Raw genomic sequence first — 17,049 nt, forward strand, 5'->3', positions numbered from 1 at the left:
AACTTCTTCTAGTCAATATGAAAGAGCTTCATATTGAGTTAAAAAAGAAACATAATTATCTTAAGATTGGATTTTCAAAATTTTGTTAGCTAAGGCCCAAGTAATGCATTCTTGTGGGTGGAGCTTTTGGTCTGCATGCAGTTTGTGTTTGCTAGTACCAACGAAATGTAAAGCTCCTCATACAGAAAATTCCTGGAATTGTTGTTTACAAAAGCTTATTGAAATTAATGGTTTGTAGAATTGAAAACAGAGATTGTATGATGCATAGCTGTGATAAATGTCCTGGAAAAGAGGTTTTGTTAGATTACCTTGAAACTTTGTTTAATGATATGAAATTAGTTAAGTTAATTTTTATCAATGGCAAAAATCAAATTTTCAATGTACTTTAGCACCAGCAACTTTACCTTTAGATGAATTTATTAAAATGGTTTATTTACAGTTAGATAATTTATGAGAGCATCATTTTATATCAAAAAGTCAAGCCACCTACTTCCAACATTTGAAAACTAATTTAAAACATAATATAATAAAATATACAATATTATTATATGTAATAGTATAATAAAATATACAATATTGTTATATATAATAATATAATAAAATATACAATAAATAATAAGAAAACAAGCTTTAGTTTTTCTTGACTTTGCAGAAAACTATAGTTTGCTAATACAGAATACAGTGCAAGGTTTTCACTGAATAACAGCCAGGCAACTTTGCACCCCTTTGTTGTTTATTTTAAAAAGGTGAAAAACTAGTCAAAGTTATTTTGTTATATCAGATCATCTGAAACATGGAGCAAATGCTGTTCATTATTTTATCAATAATGTTATTGATAAACTTAAACAATTACAAGCATTTGAGCACATTATCAATTTTAGTGATGGAGCTGCATCAAAATATAAAAATTTACAAAATTATTATCAACTTATGCTACCATAAACGCGGTTTTGGTAATACTGCAGAGTGGTGCTTTTTTGCAACATCACATGGTAAAAGTCCTTGTGATGGAGTTGGTGGAATGGTAAAATGTCTTGTTACATGAGCCAGTGTACAGTCATCTAATGATCCTATTGACACACCTATTCAACGCGTCAAAGGAATATTATTTATTTTTGTTGACAAAGTTTTAATAGAAACACATATTACAAACTTCAATTTGGAAGAGAGATACCATTCCTCTTCTACAATACCTGGAACATGAAACTGCCACAGTTTTATACTAATGTCACTTACCTCAATAAAAATAAGAAGAGTTTCATTTGATAGTATTTGGACTAATGTGGATTTTTCTACTCACAGAATTTTTAATAATAAAATTTCAAGTTACACACCAGGTGAATAGGCCTGCATTTATGATGCTTAATGGTATTCAGGAAATATTCTTATTACTTCAGAAGAGCATCAAGATCTTCATATTAGATTTATAAAAAAGTCTTCTTTATGTAACAAATTGGTGTGGTCATGCAGAGATGACCTCTGTTGGGTACCCCTGATGCATATTTTGTGTAAAGTCCAATGTATGTAAGGTCCAATCTAACAGTAAGATTTTATAATGTTGACTTGAAAGAAATCAATGAGATTATTTTATTATTTGAGAAATTTAATTTTTTGTAAATTTTATCAATTTTATTTATTGTCTTAAAAAAATTTTATTGTCTAAATAGTTAAAAAAAATTTTCAACTGAAATTTGAAGTTATATATAAACAAATATTCTAAAGTTATTTATAAACAAGTCTCTTCAAATATTTAGTGTAATATGTTTGTATTTAAAACGTTTTTAAATTTTTTTCATCACTACAATTTACAAATTGAAAAACGTTTTGTCTTTCATTTAAAAAAAATTGTTATAAAGGAGGGAGGGGGGGAGGGGGGAGTAATAAGTTTTTATCGGGATTATAAGGCTATAAGCATTACTATTTTTTAATTATTATTTTATAACAAATAACATTTAATTAATTGCATTTATTTATTTTGTTAACTTCAGATTTTTTAATGAAAAATTTACCTGACTTTTAGAGACTATCTTTTGGGATTAGAAATAAGTGCCCATAAATTATTTTGGTTTTTATTAACACTCTTTGATTGATACGTATATGAAATTTTATGAAGAAAAAAAAAAGTGCCATCTTAGGTAACAGATGGTTTGCATCACAGATCAATTATAAGAAAATCTTGATCCGACTCATTTTGATGACCTATAACTTTTGAATGCATCTCTTTAATCAACTGATTTTTTTTTTCAATATTTATTCACCATGTGTAGATCAACAGGCAATTTGATTTGTAATAATTTTTGAACTAGTTTTTAAGATTAAGCTTTTTAAAATCACCAAAAATCTCAATTTTAAATCAAAAATATCAACTTTAGCCCGCCATTATGGAAAAAGTTAAGATGCTAGAATTTAAACTTTATGGAATGACCAGATAGTAGGTAGATATATAGGAGAAAAATATAGCGTTTAGGTCCTTTCGTTTTCAAAAAATGCTGTTTTAATTAGTGTGCATTTTGATTGGTTTATTTTTTATTTTTAAATCACGAAGCTTGTTGTTTTATTTTGTTTACAAATATTCTGTGATTTTATTATCTATAAGTTTCCCTTGATGCTTTGGTTAAAAAAAGATTTATAAAAATATAATAAACTATATAAGAAAAGTTTAAATTCTTCTTTTTAAAAATATATGACAGTAATAGTCAAAAATAAGCAGAAAAAACAAAAAATTGAAGTTTAAAAATGTAAATTTTTGTTTTTAAGAAATGTTTTTAAGAAATGCAAATCGTTCGGATCTCTCTTTAACTACACTGAGTATTTAAATTCCAAATACTAACCTTTTATTTAAATTGTAGATGAATCAATTAAATTTTTGAAATATATATATATATATATATATATATATATATATATATATATATATATATATATATATATATATATATACAGTATTGGACAAAACATTTGCAACCAACATTGAACAATGCTAAAAAGTGTTCCTAATTTTACATGTCTTAAAAACGAAACAAACTATACTACCACAGCAAACAGTTCAGGAGTCTGGAGTCATAGCATGCCATGACATGATTTATCAGCTGACAGGTGACAGCACACAGGCAGAATTTCGTTGACAAGTGCCATTTTGTAGCGGACAAAACAAGTGCAACTTTTTTGGTTTGTTTCATTTTCTTAAGTTTGGTTCGTGTCAACGTCACGGAAGTTTTTTAATAATTAAAGGAAGTATCCAGAAGTTTCCAGAAGCATGCAGAAGCTTCCAGAAGTTTCCAGAAGAAGCATCTGGAAGCATCCAGTAGCATCCAGAAGTATCCAGAAACATTCAGAAGCATCCAGACGCATCCAGAAGCATCGAAAAGAAGCATCTAGAATCTTCCAGAACAGGTTCACACAGGTTCATTTTACTATATAAGAGACATGTAAATCGACATGTAATTCAGTCAGCATATGGAAGTCAATCAGTGAGTTTTATCAAAGTATTTTGTCAAAGAACATCAATACAAGAAGTGAAATACAACTAGTGTTTCATTACATCAATACAGTCCACATCCAACCAAGACGTTGTGTTCCACAGAGCATTATTGTATCATCACAAGGTAAATGTAACACGGTAAGCCTTGAATCGCGTGAAAAAATGGATCGTATCAAGACTATGTTCCAAATATCATTTTACAGGGAAGTTGGCAGCAGATAACAAAGGTGGAAGACCGCGTTCCATCACTTCTAGAGAGGATTCTTTGATCATCAGATCCGTTAAGAAGGATCCCTGGATATCATCAGTCAAGATACAAAAGCAATTAGAGCTGCCTGTATCGGACCGAACAATCAGACAACGTGCTGTTGAAGCCGGATCGTTTTCTCGACGCCCTACAAAGAAACCGCTGATTTCACTAAAAAACCGGAAGAAAAGACTCTTGTTTGCTACATCTCATATTGACTGGAATGTGCAGAAATTGCGAACTGTCCTGTTCAGTGATGAATCGAAGTTCAACATCATTGGGAGTGATGTCATTTGCCGTGTACGTCGACCGGCCGGAAAACGCCTCGATTTATGTTACTGCCATAAGACCGTGAAGCATGGTGGAGGCAATGTAATGGTCTGGGGGTGTTTTTCTGCTAACGGTCTAGGTCCAATATATCAAAACGATGGAATAATGGATCGTTTCATATATAAAAATATCCTGAAAGATGTTATGTTACCTCATGCTGAATGGAATATGCCAATAAAATGGGTTTTTCAGCAAGACAACGATCCGAAAAACACTGCAAACGTAGTCAAGCTGTGGTTTCAAGACAACCATCTATCGGTGATGGATTGGCTGCCTCAATCTCCGGATCTCAACCCTATCGAGAACCTGTGGGAGATCGTCAACCGCAGAATTAATTGTGAAGGTGTTCGTAATAAGGATCAACTGTTTGAACAAATCCAAAAGGCCTGGGCAGCGATTCCACAAAGTTTTATTGATCACCTGATCGAATCTATGCCTCAAAGATGCAAGGCTGTGATCAACAATAAAGGATTCGCCACGAAATGTTGATAGCGAAATTAAGCTTGGTCAACATTTTGTCGAGTTGCACTTGTTTTGTCCAGAAGGAAGTCAACTTTTTTTAATACTTTTGATTAATTTATAAATTTTCGTGTACAATTAATGAACTTTGTGATGAATAAAACTTGAAGAACTTTGTCTCTAAACAGTTATATAGTTATTTCTCTAAATTGAAAAAATGCAGCACTTTTATATAAAGAAACTAAATTAGCATTATTTGGTTGCACTCGTTTTGTCCGATACTGTATATATATATATATATATATATATATATATATATATATATTATATATATATATATATATATATATATATATATATTTATATACATATATATATATATATATATATATATTTATATATATATATATATGTATATATTATATATTATATATTATGTATATATATTATATATATTGTATATATATATATATATATATATATATATATATATATATATATATATATATATATATATATATATATATATAAATATATATATATATATACATATATATATATATATATATATATATATATATATATATATATATATATATATATATTATATATATATATTGTATGTATATATATATACAGTCGTATGACAATTTATTATGGCCACCTACATTTTTTCTAGAAACTCTAGAAAAATTGTGATTTTCCATCAGTTTTTACAATTTTATCTACCAAAGACGTATTCTAATAAAAAATCAGGTTGTGTGTTAATAAAAAATTACCATTTTATAAGAATAAATACACTTTAATAAAAAATATTCATATAATATCTTAGTTACAATCAATATTTTGTAACCCCCCCTTTTGCATCGATTACTGCCTGTACCCTTTTAGGCATGCTTTTTATGCAGTTTTCTGCCATTTCCCGCAATCTTGCATTGTGGTTCCAATGTTTTATAATACTTTCTATTAGAACCACCTTGTTTGTAATATTTTCCTTGGCCACCTCCTTTTTTAATAGCTCCCAAACATTCTCTATAGGATTGAGATCCGGCGAATTTCCTGGCCAGTCTAACAAAGGAATATTTTTATCTTTCAAAAAGATTTTGATAGACTTAGCCGTATGGCATGGTGCTTCATCTTGCATGAATGTTTTGTTTTCCTCTGGACCAAACCATTCCGTCAATTGGGGTAACAATCTTTGTTCCAGGACATTTTTATACTGCACCTGGTTCATTATCCCTTGAACAATGTACAGCCTTCCCATTCCTTTCCCACAAATGACCAACCAAATCATCACCGAGGTTGGATGTTTGATGGTTTGAATAATACAGCTACTTAAATATTTCTCTCCAACCTTCCTTTTCACGTATTGTGCTTTTTTTGATAAGACTTGGAACGTGCTCTCATCACTAAAGCAAACCTAAAAATATTATACGATGGTTCATTGACCACAATGCATGGATTATCTAAAAAATTTAAAGTATTATTTAATAAAATAATCTGTTATACCGTTTTCCGATCGTCTTCAGTCCAATTTCTATATTTTTTTGCCCATTCTAATCGCTTCTCCATCATTTTTGGCGTTAATTTTGGCTTTTAAGCTGGACGTCTTGAGCTGTAGCCAAGATTGTGTAGACGGCGCTGAACCGTTCTCTTGGACATCTTAATACCAGAGCTCTCCAACTTCTCAGTGATATCATCATTTGATGCTAGCCTATCTTCCAATACTATTTTGGTAAGAATTCTTTCACCTCGTGGAGTAAGAATTCTTTTTTTACCACAGTTCCCAGTCCTTTTTGGAGTCAGGTTTTCACAATTTTTTTTTGGATATTCTGCACTGACACTCTAAAAAACATTACATCTTCTGGCGATTCCTCTTTGGGGAAAACCAGTATTTGTAAGAAGTGCTTGGATTTCACTTTTTTTTTCTAGAGATAAGTCCTTTTTTTTGCCCATTTCTAAAAAAATAACCAATTTTAGTACGAAAATTTCTATTATTACTTAAAATAATTTTAATCACAAAATACTGAGTGAAATAAAAATATTTTCATGTTAATTTATGTAATGTAATATTCTTAAAGTAATATTAGTTGATTTGAGTACTTACTTTAATGATAACTTTGAAAAATATACCAAAACTAACAGAGAGTATTCACCACGTGCACTGTAAGAATAGCGGTCTCAAGATGGCGTCACACAAAATGGCTGTCAAAAATGACAGTGTTTACACCAGCATAAAATTTTAAATAATTTTGTCAACTTATAACTATTATGTATGCATCCAAATAAATTAAATTATATAATTTTGAACTATAATGCCAAGAAAACAAAAGATAAGCAAGGTATGTTAAAATTTATTGGGTGGCCATAATAAATTGTCATACGACTGTATTATACATATTTACATAGCGCTCAGTCATTTGAGACAATTCTCCATCTAAAGACATAAATGAATGAGCACTATCGAAGAGGAAAAAATTGGCATATACTTAAGCATATCCATGCTAACTAAATTTCCAATGTTACATATAACCATAAATGTTTTTCTATATTTGATTCTTCCAATAAATTTGAACTCAAAAATATGTATATAAAATGGCAAAAGCCAAATATGAACAAACAGATTGATCATGTTAAATTGACTCTCTGTTTAACTATATTTAACTATATTTGACATTGTATAGTATATATGTATAGCTTTTTTTTTATGTATATTGTATTTTATGTATATGTTTGGCGCCATTGCGTTTTGACTAGGCAGTCAAATTGTAATGGTGCCAAACATGACACCTACTCGCGTAAGTTGAAACATTTACTGATTTAATAAATATGGTTTTAAAGAAAAAAATTTTAAAAATTTGTTTTATATATAAAGTTCACTTATTTCATGCTGAATGAAAACTTCGGACATACGTATATATTTATATATATATATATATATATATATATATATATATATATATATATATATATATATATATATATATATATATATATATATATATATATATATATATATATATATATATATATATATATATATATGTATATATATATATAGTGAATACATTTTTTTTTTAATTTTTAAAATAGGCAAATCTAAGGAAGCTTGTGGAAATAAAACCTTGTTTAATGCATTTAGGAGGACAAGGAGTTAGGCTGTTTTCACGGTATGATATTTTAGATGCTAATTAACATTTTTTTTGCTTTAATAAATTAGTTTGTTTATTTTTTTATTTAAACATATCATAATAGTATATATAATGTTGTTTAGTTTCATGCTCAAGTCATATAGTGTTACTTAGTTCAATATTTCTGAGGGATGTATGTTGTTGATGTTTTTTATAATTCTTTGCAATATTATGTGCAATCATACACATTAAGGTGCAATAAAAACAAAGGATATGATAGTATATGAAATTGGATATAATATGATAGGATATGAAAGGATAAAATAGTTGTGTTTTATATGATAAAACTTTTGTTGTTAGAACTTATTTTGCATTTATTTAAGCTATCGTTAAATCTTTTTTTACTAAACTTTTTTTTTTGCTTTTTCTAGTTATGTCTCTGAGGTTATTGGATTTGAATATTTAAAAGAGAAAAATTATCTTGACACTATGGTTAGATCATGGGTTACAGTAAGTTACTGTTAAGTATATTGTGTGAGAACATGTCCAACAATGAAATAATGATATATGAAACATTATGAATTATTTTATTTTTGTGTTTTTTAGAATTAACATAATGTTATTTTTTATAGTAAACCTAATTGATTTAAAATGTTTAAGTGAATTATAAAAAATTGTTGTATACATATATTACTATTTATGAATTATATTAAAATATATGCATATACTTATAAGTTATTATCAAGTTTTCCTCCTTTTGACTTGATGAGCTTAGCTATATAATTTGGCATTGAGTTGATCAAATGGGGTCTTTTCTGTTGTTATATTATGTTTTAGGCTTTTTATATAGTTTTTTTCAAGTCCTCTTTGTACCTAAATGCTTGGTTGGCAATTTTCTGTTTAAAATATACCACAAATGTTCTATATGATTTCCTGACTGGGTTGAGGTCAAATACGTAATTGTATTTTTATTTGGTAATAATAGGTTAAATTGTTATATTTGTATTTGCATTGTATTTGATTAAAAAATTTCTTAAATATTTACATTTGTATTTAATTAAAATGTATTCGTAACTCTATAAACTAGGTTGACCGATGTTTTTTTGGGGGAAAAAAATAGATTCATTGTTTTGTTTTTTTCATTTTTACACTAAATAATTTAAAAATTTGTTTTTATTTATTTATTAAGTGATATTTGTTAAAGAATTGTTTTAATTCTTCTATCAGTATTGTCTTGAAAAAATCTTTGTACATTTCTTAACCTAAAATACAAATACTTGTGTATTGTGTACTTTGTATTTGGAAAATAGCAATTGTATATATTTGCATTTTAATTTGTATTTGGAAATCTAGAATTAATGTATTTGTATATGATCAAATGCATTTGATCCCAATCTGGGCTGAAATGGCTGTTCCAAAACATTAAAGTTATTTGTATTAAAGTATAGCTTTGTTTTCGTAGCAATTTGTTATCTAACCGGAATATGAAATTGTTTCCCATTTTTGATTTTGTAGTAAAAGGTTGCAAGTTGTCTTTGAAAATATCACAATACAATAAAGCATCCATTTTATCATCAGAAAAGTATCAATTTCAAATGTTAAATCATTACGTTTCCTCCTGCATGCTTTACAACTCAGTTTAAAACCTTCACCTTATTTTCCACAAATTTTCTGGAACTCATTAGAGATCCAGAAAGTCTGTGGATCCAATGTGTGTTTGACTTGTTTTTCCAATATGATATCTGCATTTTTTTGTACTTCTTTACAAACTCCGATTTCATTTGTTTTGCAGTTAAGAGAACTTTTTTTGAAACTGCTCAACCTTTACAACCTTGTTCTCTGATACAACTTCTAATTGTTAGAGGTGTCATTGTGATGTTGTGGTCACTCTGTGGTGTTGTGGTCACACTGTGATCTTGTAGCCACACTGTGATGTTGTGGTCTTCTTGAACTTTAAAAGCAAGTTTAACTGAAACAAAATATATTTTTTTATGATTGTATATAATATAATAGATTTATGATTATATTGCTATCAATAACATTGGTAGACTTGCGTTTTCATCCTCTGTTAGCTACACTAACAATAGTTCCAATTAAACTATGTTTCTTAGCAATTGAGGACACTGTTGTAAAAGGAATTCTAGTTTCTTTTTGGGTCTGAAAATAAGATTTTTCTTTATTTTTCGTATGAACTTCTTCTTTATTTTTCATATCAACTACAACAAAAAATCATTGTATATCAGTGTGTATACAAACAATCATGTATAGACAAATATTGTTTTCCTAATGTCATTTTATTCCAAAACTATATTTTGTTTCTAGAATAAAAAAGAATTCATAAACTATTTTAAATTTTACATGCAAGTTTAGTTGTTTAATTTGCTTTATTTAAGCAAAAATAATTAATCATTTTGTAAGTGTATGATTATTTTTTTTGCAGTTAATTTTATTAATCAATTGATAAAAGTTTAATAAGTTTATAAACACTTAATCCACCTATGTATATAGATATATTTATATTATCTGTAAAGAAAATTTTTAAGATAAAAAACCAATCAAAGAAGATTAATATCTACATATGATTACATAATAATATAATAAAATATCATATTATAATAAAAGCGTTTTATAATAATATGATAAATATACACTTTTTCAGAATTTTACTGGAAAGCTTTTAGAAAATTGCTGCATTGTTTTAGAATTGAGTTTATGGACTTGTTAAGAACTTAACGGACTTGTTAGTAAAAGAATTTATTTTTTAATGATTTTTTTATTTGATTTTTTTTTTTGACAACTTGACCACCATTGTTTATATGATTTGATGATTTAAACATTTCAGAAACGTACTGAAAATAGAAACGCTAAGCTCAACTTGAACTATGAAAATAATAGTAATAATAATAAAGAAAAGCAAAAATAAATACATAAAATAAAAATAAAAAAAACTTTTACTTAAACTACTTTTTTTACTTAAACTCGAAGCAAAACTTTTTGTTACGTTTTTAATTGCATTTGAAATATATTACTAAAACTTGTCTTCTTGCACGTTTTATTAAAGTTACGCAAAACACTTTTGAATTAAGTAACAAATTAATATTAATCGTTTTGTTTAATAAATGAACAAATTTTATCAAATTTATTAAAAAGTGTTTTATATAATATTTTTTAATTGTATAAACATTTTTTCAAAAAAGTTGCAATAAAAAATTGTTCAAAAAAAATGTTATCTTTTTAAAATAGTAATTTTTAATAATTTCATGCTCTAATTAGTAAGTGAAGTTAAAAAAAAGTTTTTAAGCTTTTTTATTCTTAAAAATAGAAAGCAATTTAATTTTAATTTGAGCATTACAAGCAATTTGTAACTTTACTAATAAGCGTTTCACGTAACGAATTTAAAAGTTATTAAAAAAGATTTAAATTCATTTATTTCTATCATAATTAAAATTTAAAAAATTTTTTTTTTTTTTTGCATAAAATGGTAAATTAGAAGATTTTAAAAAATCGTAAGACTATTTATAAAAATTAATCATATCAACATTACAAAATGCTTTAAAACTTTTCCATTAATCTACAAAATACATGCTTATATAATTAAATAAAGTTATTTTATATTCTTGTATAATTCATATAAAATATTCCTACACAATTTCTAAGGAAGTCATCACAAAAAGTTTTGAACTTATTCATAAAATAAAGAAGTTTATTCATAAAAAAATTTTTTCAAAAAATAATTGTTCAAAAGATTTTTAGGAAGACATGGAAAAATAGTTTCAAACGTTTAAATTTATCATAAAAAATACATGCCTACAAAAAAAAAAAGAATTATGTATAACTTTTTTTATTACTTTACACAAAATGCGTTTATTTAATCAGTCATTATAATTAATTTTATGTTTTTATTTTAAGTCTTTGCGTAAAATAAAAACTTCAGAAAAGATCAACGATTAAAAGTTATTTATAAAGAAACACTTTTTTCTATTAGATTTAAATTGTTAAAACATCAAATTAGCCGTGGTCAAGTTGTAAAAAAAAAAACTATTAGCGTGGTCATTTACAGAGTGCGATTGCACGCCATTTCTGTCCAAGTCTGATATATATATACACACACACACATATATATATATATATATTATAAACATTAAAACATCATATACGGTATCATACTATTTATTTATTTTTTAAGTAATATTTCGGCTCATATAGTGAGAGCTATTATCAAACTAATAAAACGGTTTTATTAGTTTGATAATGGCTCTCACTATATGAGCCGAAATATTACTTAAAAAAGAAATAAATAGTATGATACCGTATATGATGTTTTAATGCTTATAATATTATTACACATACTATTAAAGATGTCACTTAAATTATATATATATATATATATATATATATATATATATATATATATATATATATATATATATATATATATATATATATATATATATATATATATATTGGTTAAAATAAAAATTTATTGTTTTATTCTATTAATTTTACTTTCACTTCAGTGTAATATAAAATTTTACTTTGTAATTTTATTTTATTTTATTTTTTTTAACATCTTTGCTTTCAACAAGGCTGCAAGGAACCATTATAAGATTTGGAAGTTACTGGAAGAGAAAAGATGGAGTTTGTAGAGCAAGATAACGATCGACAGACAACTTAAAAGATTGCAAATTATATGAATCAAGAAAACAAGATGAAGGAAGCAAATTCCAAAAAACTGATGTTCAAGGAAAAAAACTAGACGAATAGGAGTTTTTAGAGCGCTTAGGAACAGTCACAGAAAAAGGATGAGACTTAATTGAATGACGAGTAATATGAAAATGAATTTTGGTATATGGCACAAGAGACACTAGCTCTTTAGAGCAGTGCCCATTATAGTATTTGTAGAAAAGAGAAAGAGAAGTAATGTTACGACGATGTGATAATAGTTTTGGCTGTAAAGGTTGTAACAATAGGTTGGCTGCAAGAGCAGGTTCAACTATCTTTACAATAGGTTTTTGCACCTTGTCTAAAAGAGAAAGGGCATCATTAGAAGATCTGCCCCATATATGGCAATAGTATTCCATACAAAGATGGATTTGTGATTTATAGAGATAAAGAATAGAATCCATAGTAAGAAAGTGTTGAGTTCAATAAAGAGATGCAACCTAAGCAAATGCTAATTTTGCAATGGATTTGATATACGGTTTCCAAGAAAGATTGGAAGTAAGAGTTAATCCTAAAAGATGAAGGGTAGATGACTCATCGAGTACATCACCGTTCATAAATATAGGAAGATCTAAATTATTGCAATAACGATTGGCTGAAAAAAATTGAGCTTTATCTTAATTAAAGTTCACCAGCCACTGTGAGCCCCAAGCTGTAGCAGAAGTGAGATCTTTTTCAAGCTCAGATGCCCCCTCCAAGCAATCAGAGAGCTTCTTATCATGACAAGAATAAATTGTAGTGTTTTCAGCAAATATTGCCACCTTAGATGTGATTATTTGGAAGATTGTTAACGTAAATTAAATTAAGTATAAGGCCGAGGATTGAACCTTGAGGAACCCTTGAAGTTACGGAAGTAACTTCAGGGGTTCCTCAAGAATGAAGAAGTGCTGTCCAACAAGGAAAACTCTTATACTATGATTGGAAAAAAAGGATTCAATAATCTTCAAGATGGTACAGATATACCGTAAGAAGAAAGCTTATGGAGAAAACCGTAAGAAGAAAGATTTTGGATGAAAAAAGAAAAAGAAAGAAAAAATAATCTTAAGTAATAAACAATGTAAATAAAACGCAAAAAAAATTGTTTTTATTCAAAATTTCATACATTTACATAATTTTATAATTTCATCTTTAGTTTTAGCTTTATTATCTAAAATACAAAATTGATATTTTCTTACATTAAATAGAAAGGTTATTAAACCAAACAAAGAATATTAGATAAATTTTGTTTGAATTTGTTATCAAAATCTGAAAAAAAAACAATACTAAATGAAACTTTTATAAATCTTTTATAGAATAGTATACTATATATATTAGTAGTAGTAGGCAATTAAGTAACTTCTAAGAGATTTTTAATACTTTTAATGCAGGTTCTTTGCCAGATCTTGGAGTGAGAGTGGTACATTATTTAAAAAAAAAATTGTTGCCTAATATTATAAAATGATGTTCTTCCATATCCAATAAATAATAGTCAGACATAATAAAAATACTTCTTTAAGTACTAAGAGTTTCTGCAAGCATGATCTTTAATTATTTGAAAAATTACAAAACAAAAAAATGTCCATTTTTTGATCCAACACAATCCAAAAATTTAGAAAACTGACCATATTTCTAATAATAGAATGTTGTTTGATCTAAAAGTTCATAATCAGTTCTTTCTTTATTATTTTGTGTAACATAACCAGCAATGTGAATAAGTGACATTTTGACATTATCAGCAATAGAAGATTCCAGATCTTGCAAGTTATCAAGATTTTCGCATCAGTCTTCAGACATTGATGACCAGACTTCACATTAAAATTGTCAATATCTACATTTAATTTCAAAAGAAAAGATGTATGTTTGATACATAGTTTTTTAATAACTTGTTGAAACACTAAGAAAATAAGTATGCCCAGAACCTAGACGAAGTATACTATATTCTTTTTCCCGGTTGTCTGATGTAAATTGACCAAAATAAACATAGTTTTGTGTAGTTTAGAGTAAATATTGACATAAATCTACTAGTCCATTACAGGTTTGATATATTCAAGTTGCAGTATCTTTAGAAAGCTGTTTAATACGTTTACCTTGGGGACCTGTCATTTTAAGTGTCATATCACTAAATTGTAGTATTAGATTTAAACAGTTGTCATAAGAATTATTGATGACAGCCTGCAAAGAATCATTATGCCTTGTATCAGCACCAATAGTTTTGACATTTAAAATTTTCCATCAAATAATAACTTTATTGATAAATATAGCACTGTCATTAACATCTCTATGAATCATGTCAGGGTGTTGCAAAAGAACAGTGTAAGTTTTTCCAGAAAATACTTTTAAAACCGTCAAGACACACTGTCATTCGACAGGTTTTGGAGAAATAGAAGTTTCATTCAGATCAGATAACTTTAGAAAGCTTCTGGATTCTGCATTGCAAGGCTGCTTTAAATGAGTCCATTTTGCAATCCTGGTTACTCCGTTATTGTCCAAGTTTTTTCAGTTAACCAAAGATTAAGAATATTTTTTATGAGGTGTACAAAATCATAAAATAAATACTTTCCATCTACTGTTAACAATGGTTTTCCTGGAACAAATGTGTACATTTAAAAAAAAGTCTGATTGACACGATTCCCATCACATGTAATAGCTTTTACATTTGCACTGACTGAATCTATTATTTGATTGGTCAAATTAATCTGTTCAAACAAAAAATCAGATTGCAAATTTGATATCATTTTAATTAACACCTTCAGTTGTTTGTTTAAACTCCTGTTTAAACAAACAGCCATAATCCCAAATAGTGTTTTGAACAATTCCACTGGGTTATCCTCCAATCTAGCAAAAATAGTTCCACCATGGTAAAGTAAACTTTTTTTAACATGTATTTCATCATGTAGTATGATACATAATTTCTGCTTATCCGAAGAGTATTCAAAATTGAATAAATAAATTTGAAATAATTTATTATATTTTATAATTTTCATTAATATTTATTTAAATAAGTAAATTTAAAATAATTCATTATATTTTATAATTTTCATTAATATTTATTTAAATGAATAAATTTGAAATAATTTATTATATTTTATAATTTTCATTAATATTTATTTAAATGAATAAATTTGAAATAATTTATTATATTTTATAATTTTCATTAATATTTATTTAAATAAGTAAATTTGAAATAATTTATTATATTTTATAATTTTCATTAATATTTGAAATTTTTGAAGTAATTCAAATGAGTGTTGAATTAGACGGAAGTTGATAATCATATCTTAAGCGGTAATACGATGCCCTTGTGTTAAAAAATTTACAAAAGAGTGTGTAACTATTTCAGGTATATAAAGTTTATCTCCATTTATTTTTGGTTCCATAACTGAAATGTTGCATAATTTTTTATTGTCCATTTTCAAGGTGCTTAAAAAACGAAGTTTCTCATCAAACTTAGATCAGGTGTCAACAGTTATGATTCAATTCACTGTTAAGCTAAAAATGTTACACTTGAACCCATAGTGAAATGTTTTTGATTAAAACAAAAGAATAAATGAATACCAAGAAAAACTTTTTTATTTTAGTCGAAGCTAGCCTTCTCCGTTTTATTGTAGGCCTAAAAGTCAGCATAATTTATGCTGCAATCTACAGACTTGATAATTTATTCAAGCGTGTATTATTCCAAAGAGTTTCACTACATGGCATCATTGATTTTTTTTGTTTGCGTAAGAAGATCATAAGAAACAAACAAAAAAGTCAATGAGCTATGTCAAAAACCTAGCTAAGTCAAAAACGAGCTAAGTCAAAAACGTCATGAGCTAAAACTCTTTGGAATAAAACACACTTGAATAAATTATCAAGTCCTTAGATTGCGACTTATATTATGCTGACTTTTAAGCCTACAATAAAACGGAGAAAGCAAGCTTCGGCTAAAATAATAAAGTTAGCTTTTGTTGGTACCAGGGCGGCATTTTTAGCAAAGTTGGAGCCGCTAAACAAAATCGCGACTCTGACTCCAATAGTAAAACTTCTCGATGTTGCACGTGCATGTACAAAATATTCAATTAATCTTATATTCATATTAATCCTTCAAAGAACTTTTCATAAATTAAGCAAAAAAAATTTTTTAATTATCGCTTAATATTTTTAAAGAATTCAAAGAACTTTTCAAAAATTTTGCTTCAGAGTTGAAGTCCGAGTGGTACTCTGAAAATTTCTACAATTGGAGTCGAAGTACTTTTTTTTTACAACTCTACACCCCTGGTTGGTACTCATTTATTCTTCTGTTTTAATCAAAAAAATTTAGCCCAAACATTTTTTATTTATCATTCTCTTAAATATGAACACAACATGTCTCGGAGGTTTGGGATCCCTTTAGAGAGAGAAATTTTGCTAAAAAAGGTCACAAATAGGACCCAATTGATTGAAAAATTTATTTTTCATTGGAACCATAAGGCACATTTAAAAGAAATGGCTTTAAATTGCATATATTTGAATCATCTTTGCGCAGTTATAAAAAATAAGGGAGAATCAACAAAATATTAAAAACTCATGTTAATAAGCATATTCTTATTGTTATTTTGTGCATCTTATGTTAAAAAGTAGTTATACTTTATTTATATATAAAGTTTTTATCTGTATTTTCATTAAGTTTTACCTCTAAGTAGACAAAATATGCAAAAAATATCAAGGTTGGCTAATAATTT

General features: G+C 27.1%; 1 protein-coding gene across 1 annotated transcript in view; it reads left to right on the top strand.

Moving 5' to 3' along the window:
- The window catches only part of LOC101234483 (rapamycin-insensitive companion of mTOR), a 123,802-nt gene that overhangs the window by 66,348 nt on the left and 40,405 nt on the right, over positions 1-17,049 (top strand). The window contains exons 27-28 of the mRNA XM_065792697.1: positions 7,611-7,687; positions 8,080-8,158. Of these exons, the coding sequence (XP_065648769.1) occupies positions 7,611-7,687; positions 8,080-8,158 (156 nt within the window). The remainder of the gene's footprint in view (positions 1-7,610; positions 7,688-8,079; positions 8,159-17,049) is intronic.

The sequence above is a fragment of the Hydra vulgaris genome, chromosome 03, assembly GCF_038396675.1.
Source record: "Hydra vulgaris chromosome 03, alternate assembly HydraT2T_AEP".
NCBI lineage: Eukaryota > Metazoa > Cnidaria > Hydrozoa > Anthoathecata > Hydridae > Hydra > Hydra vulgaris.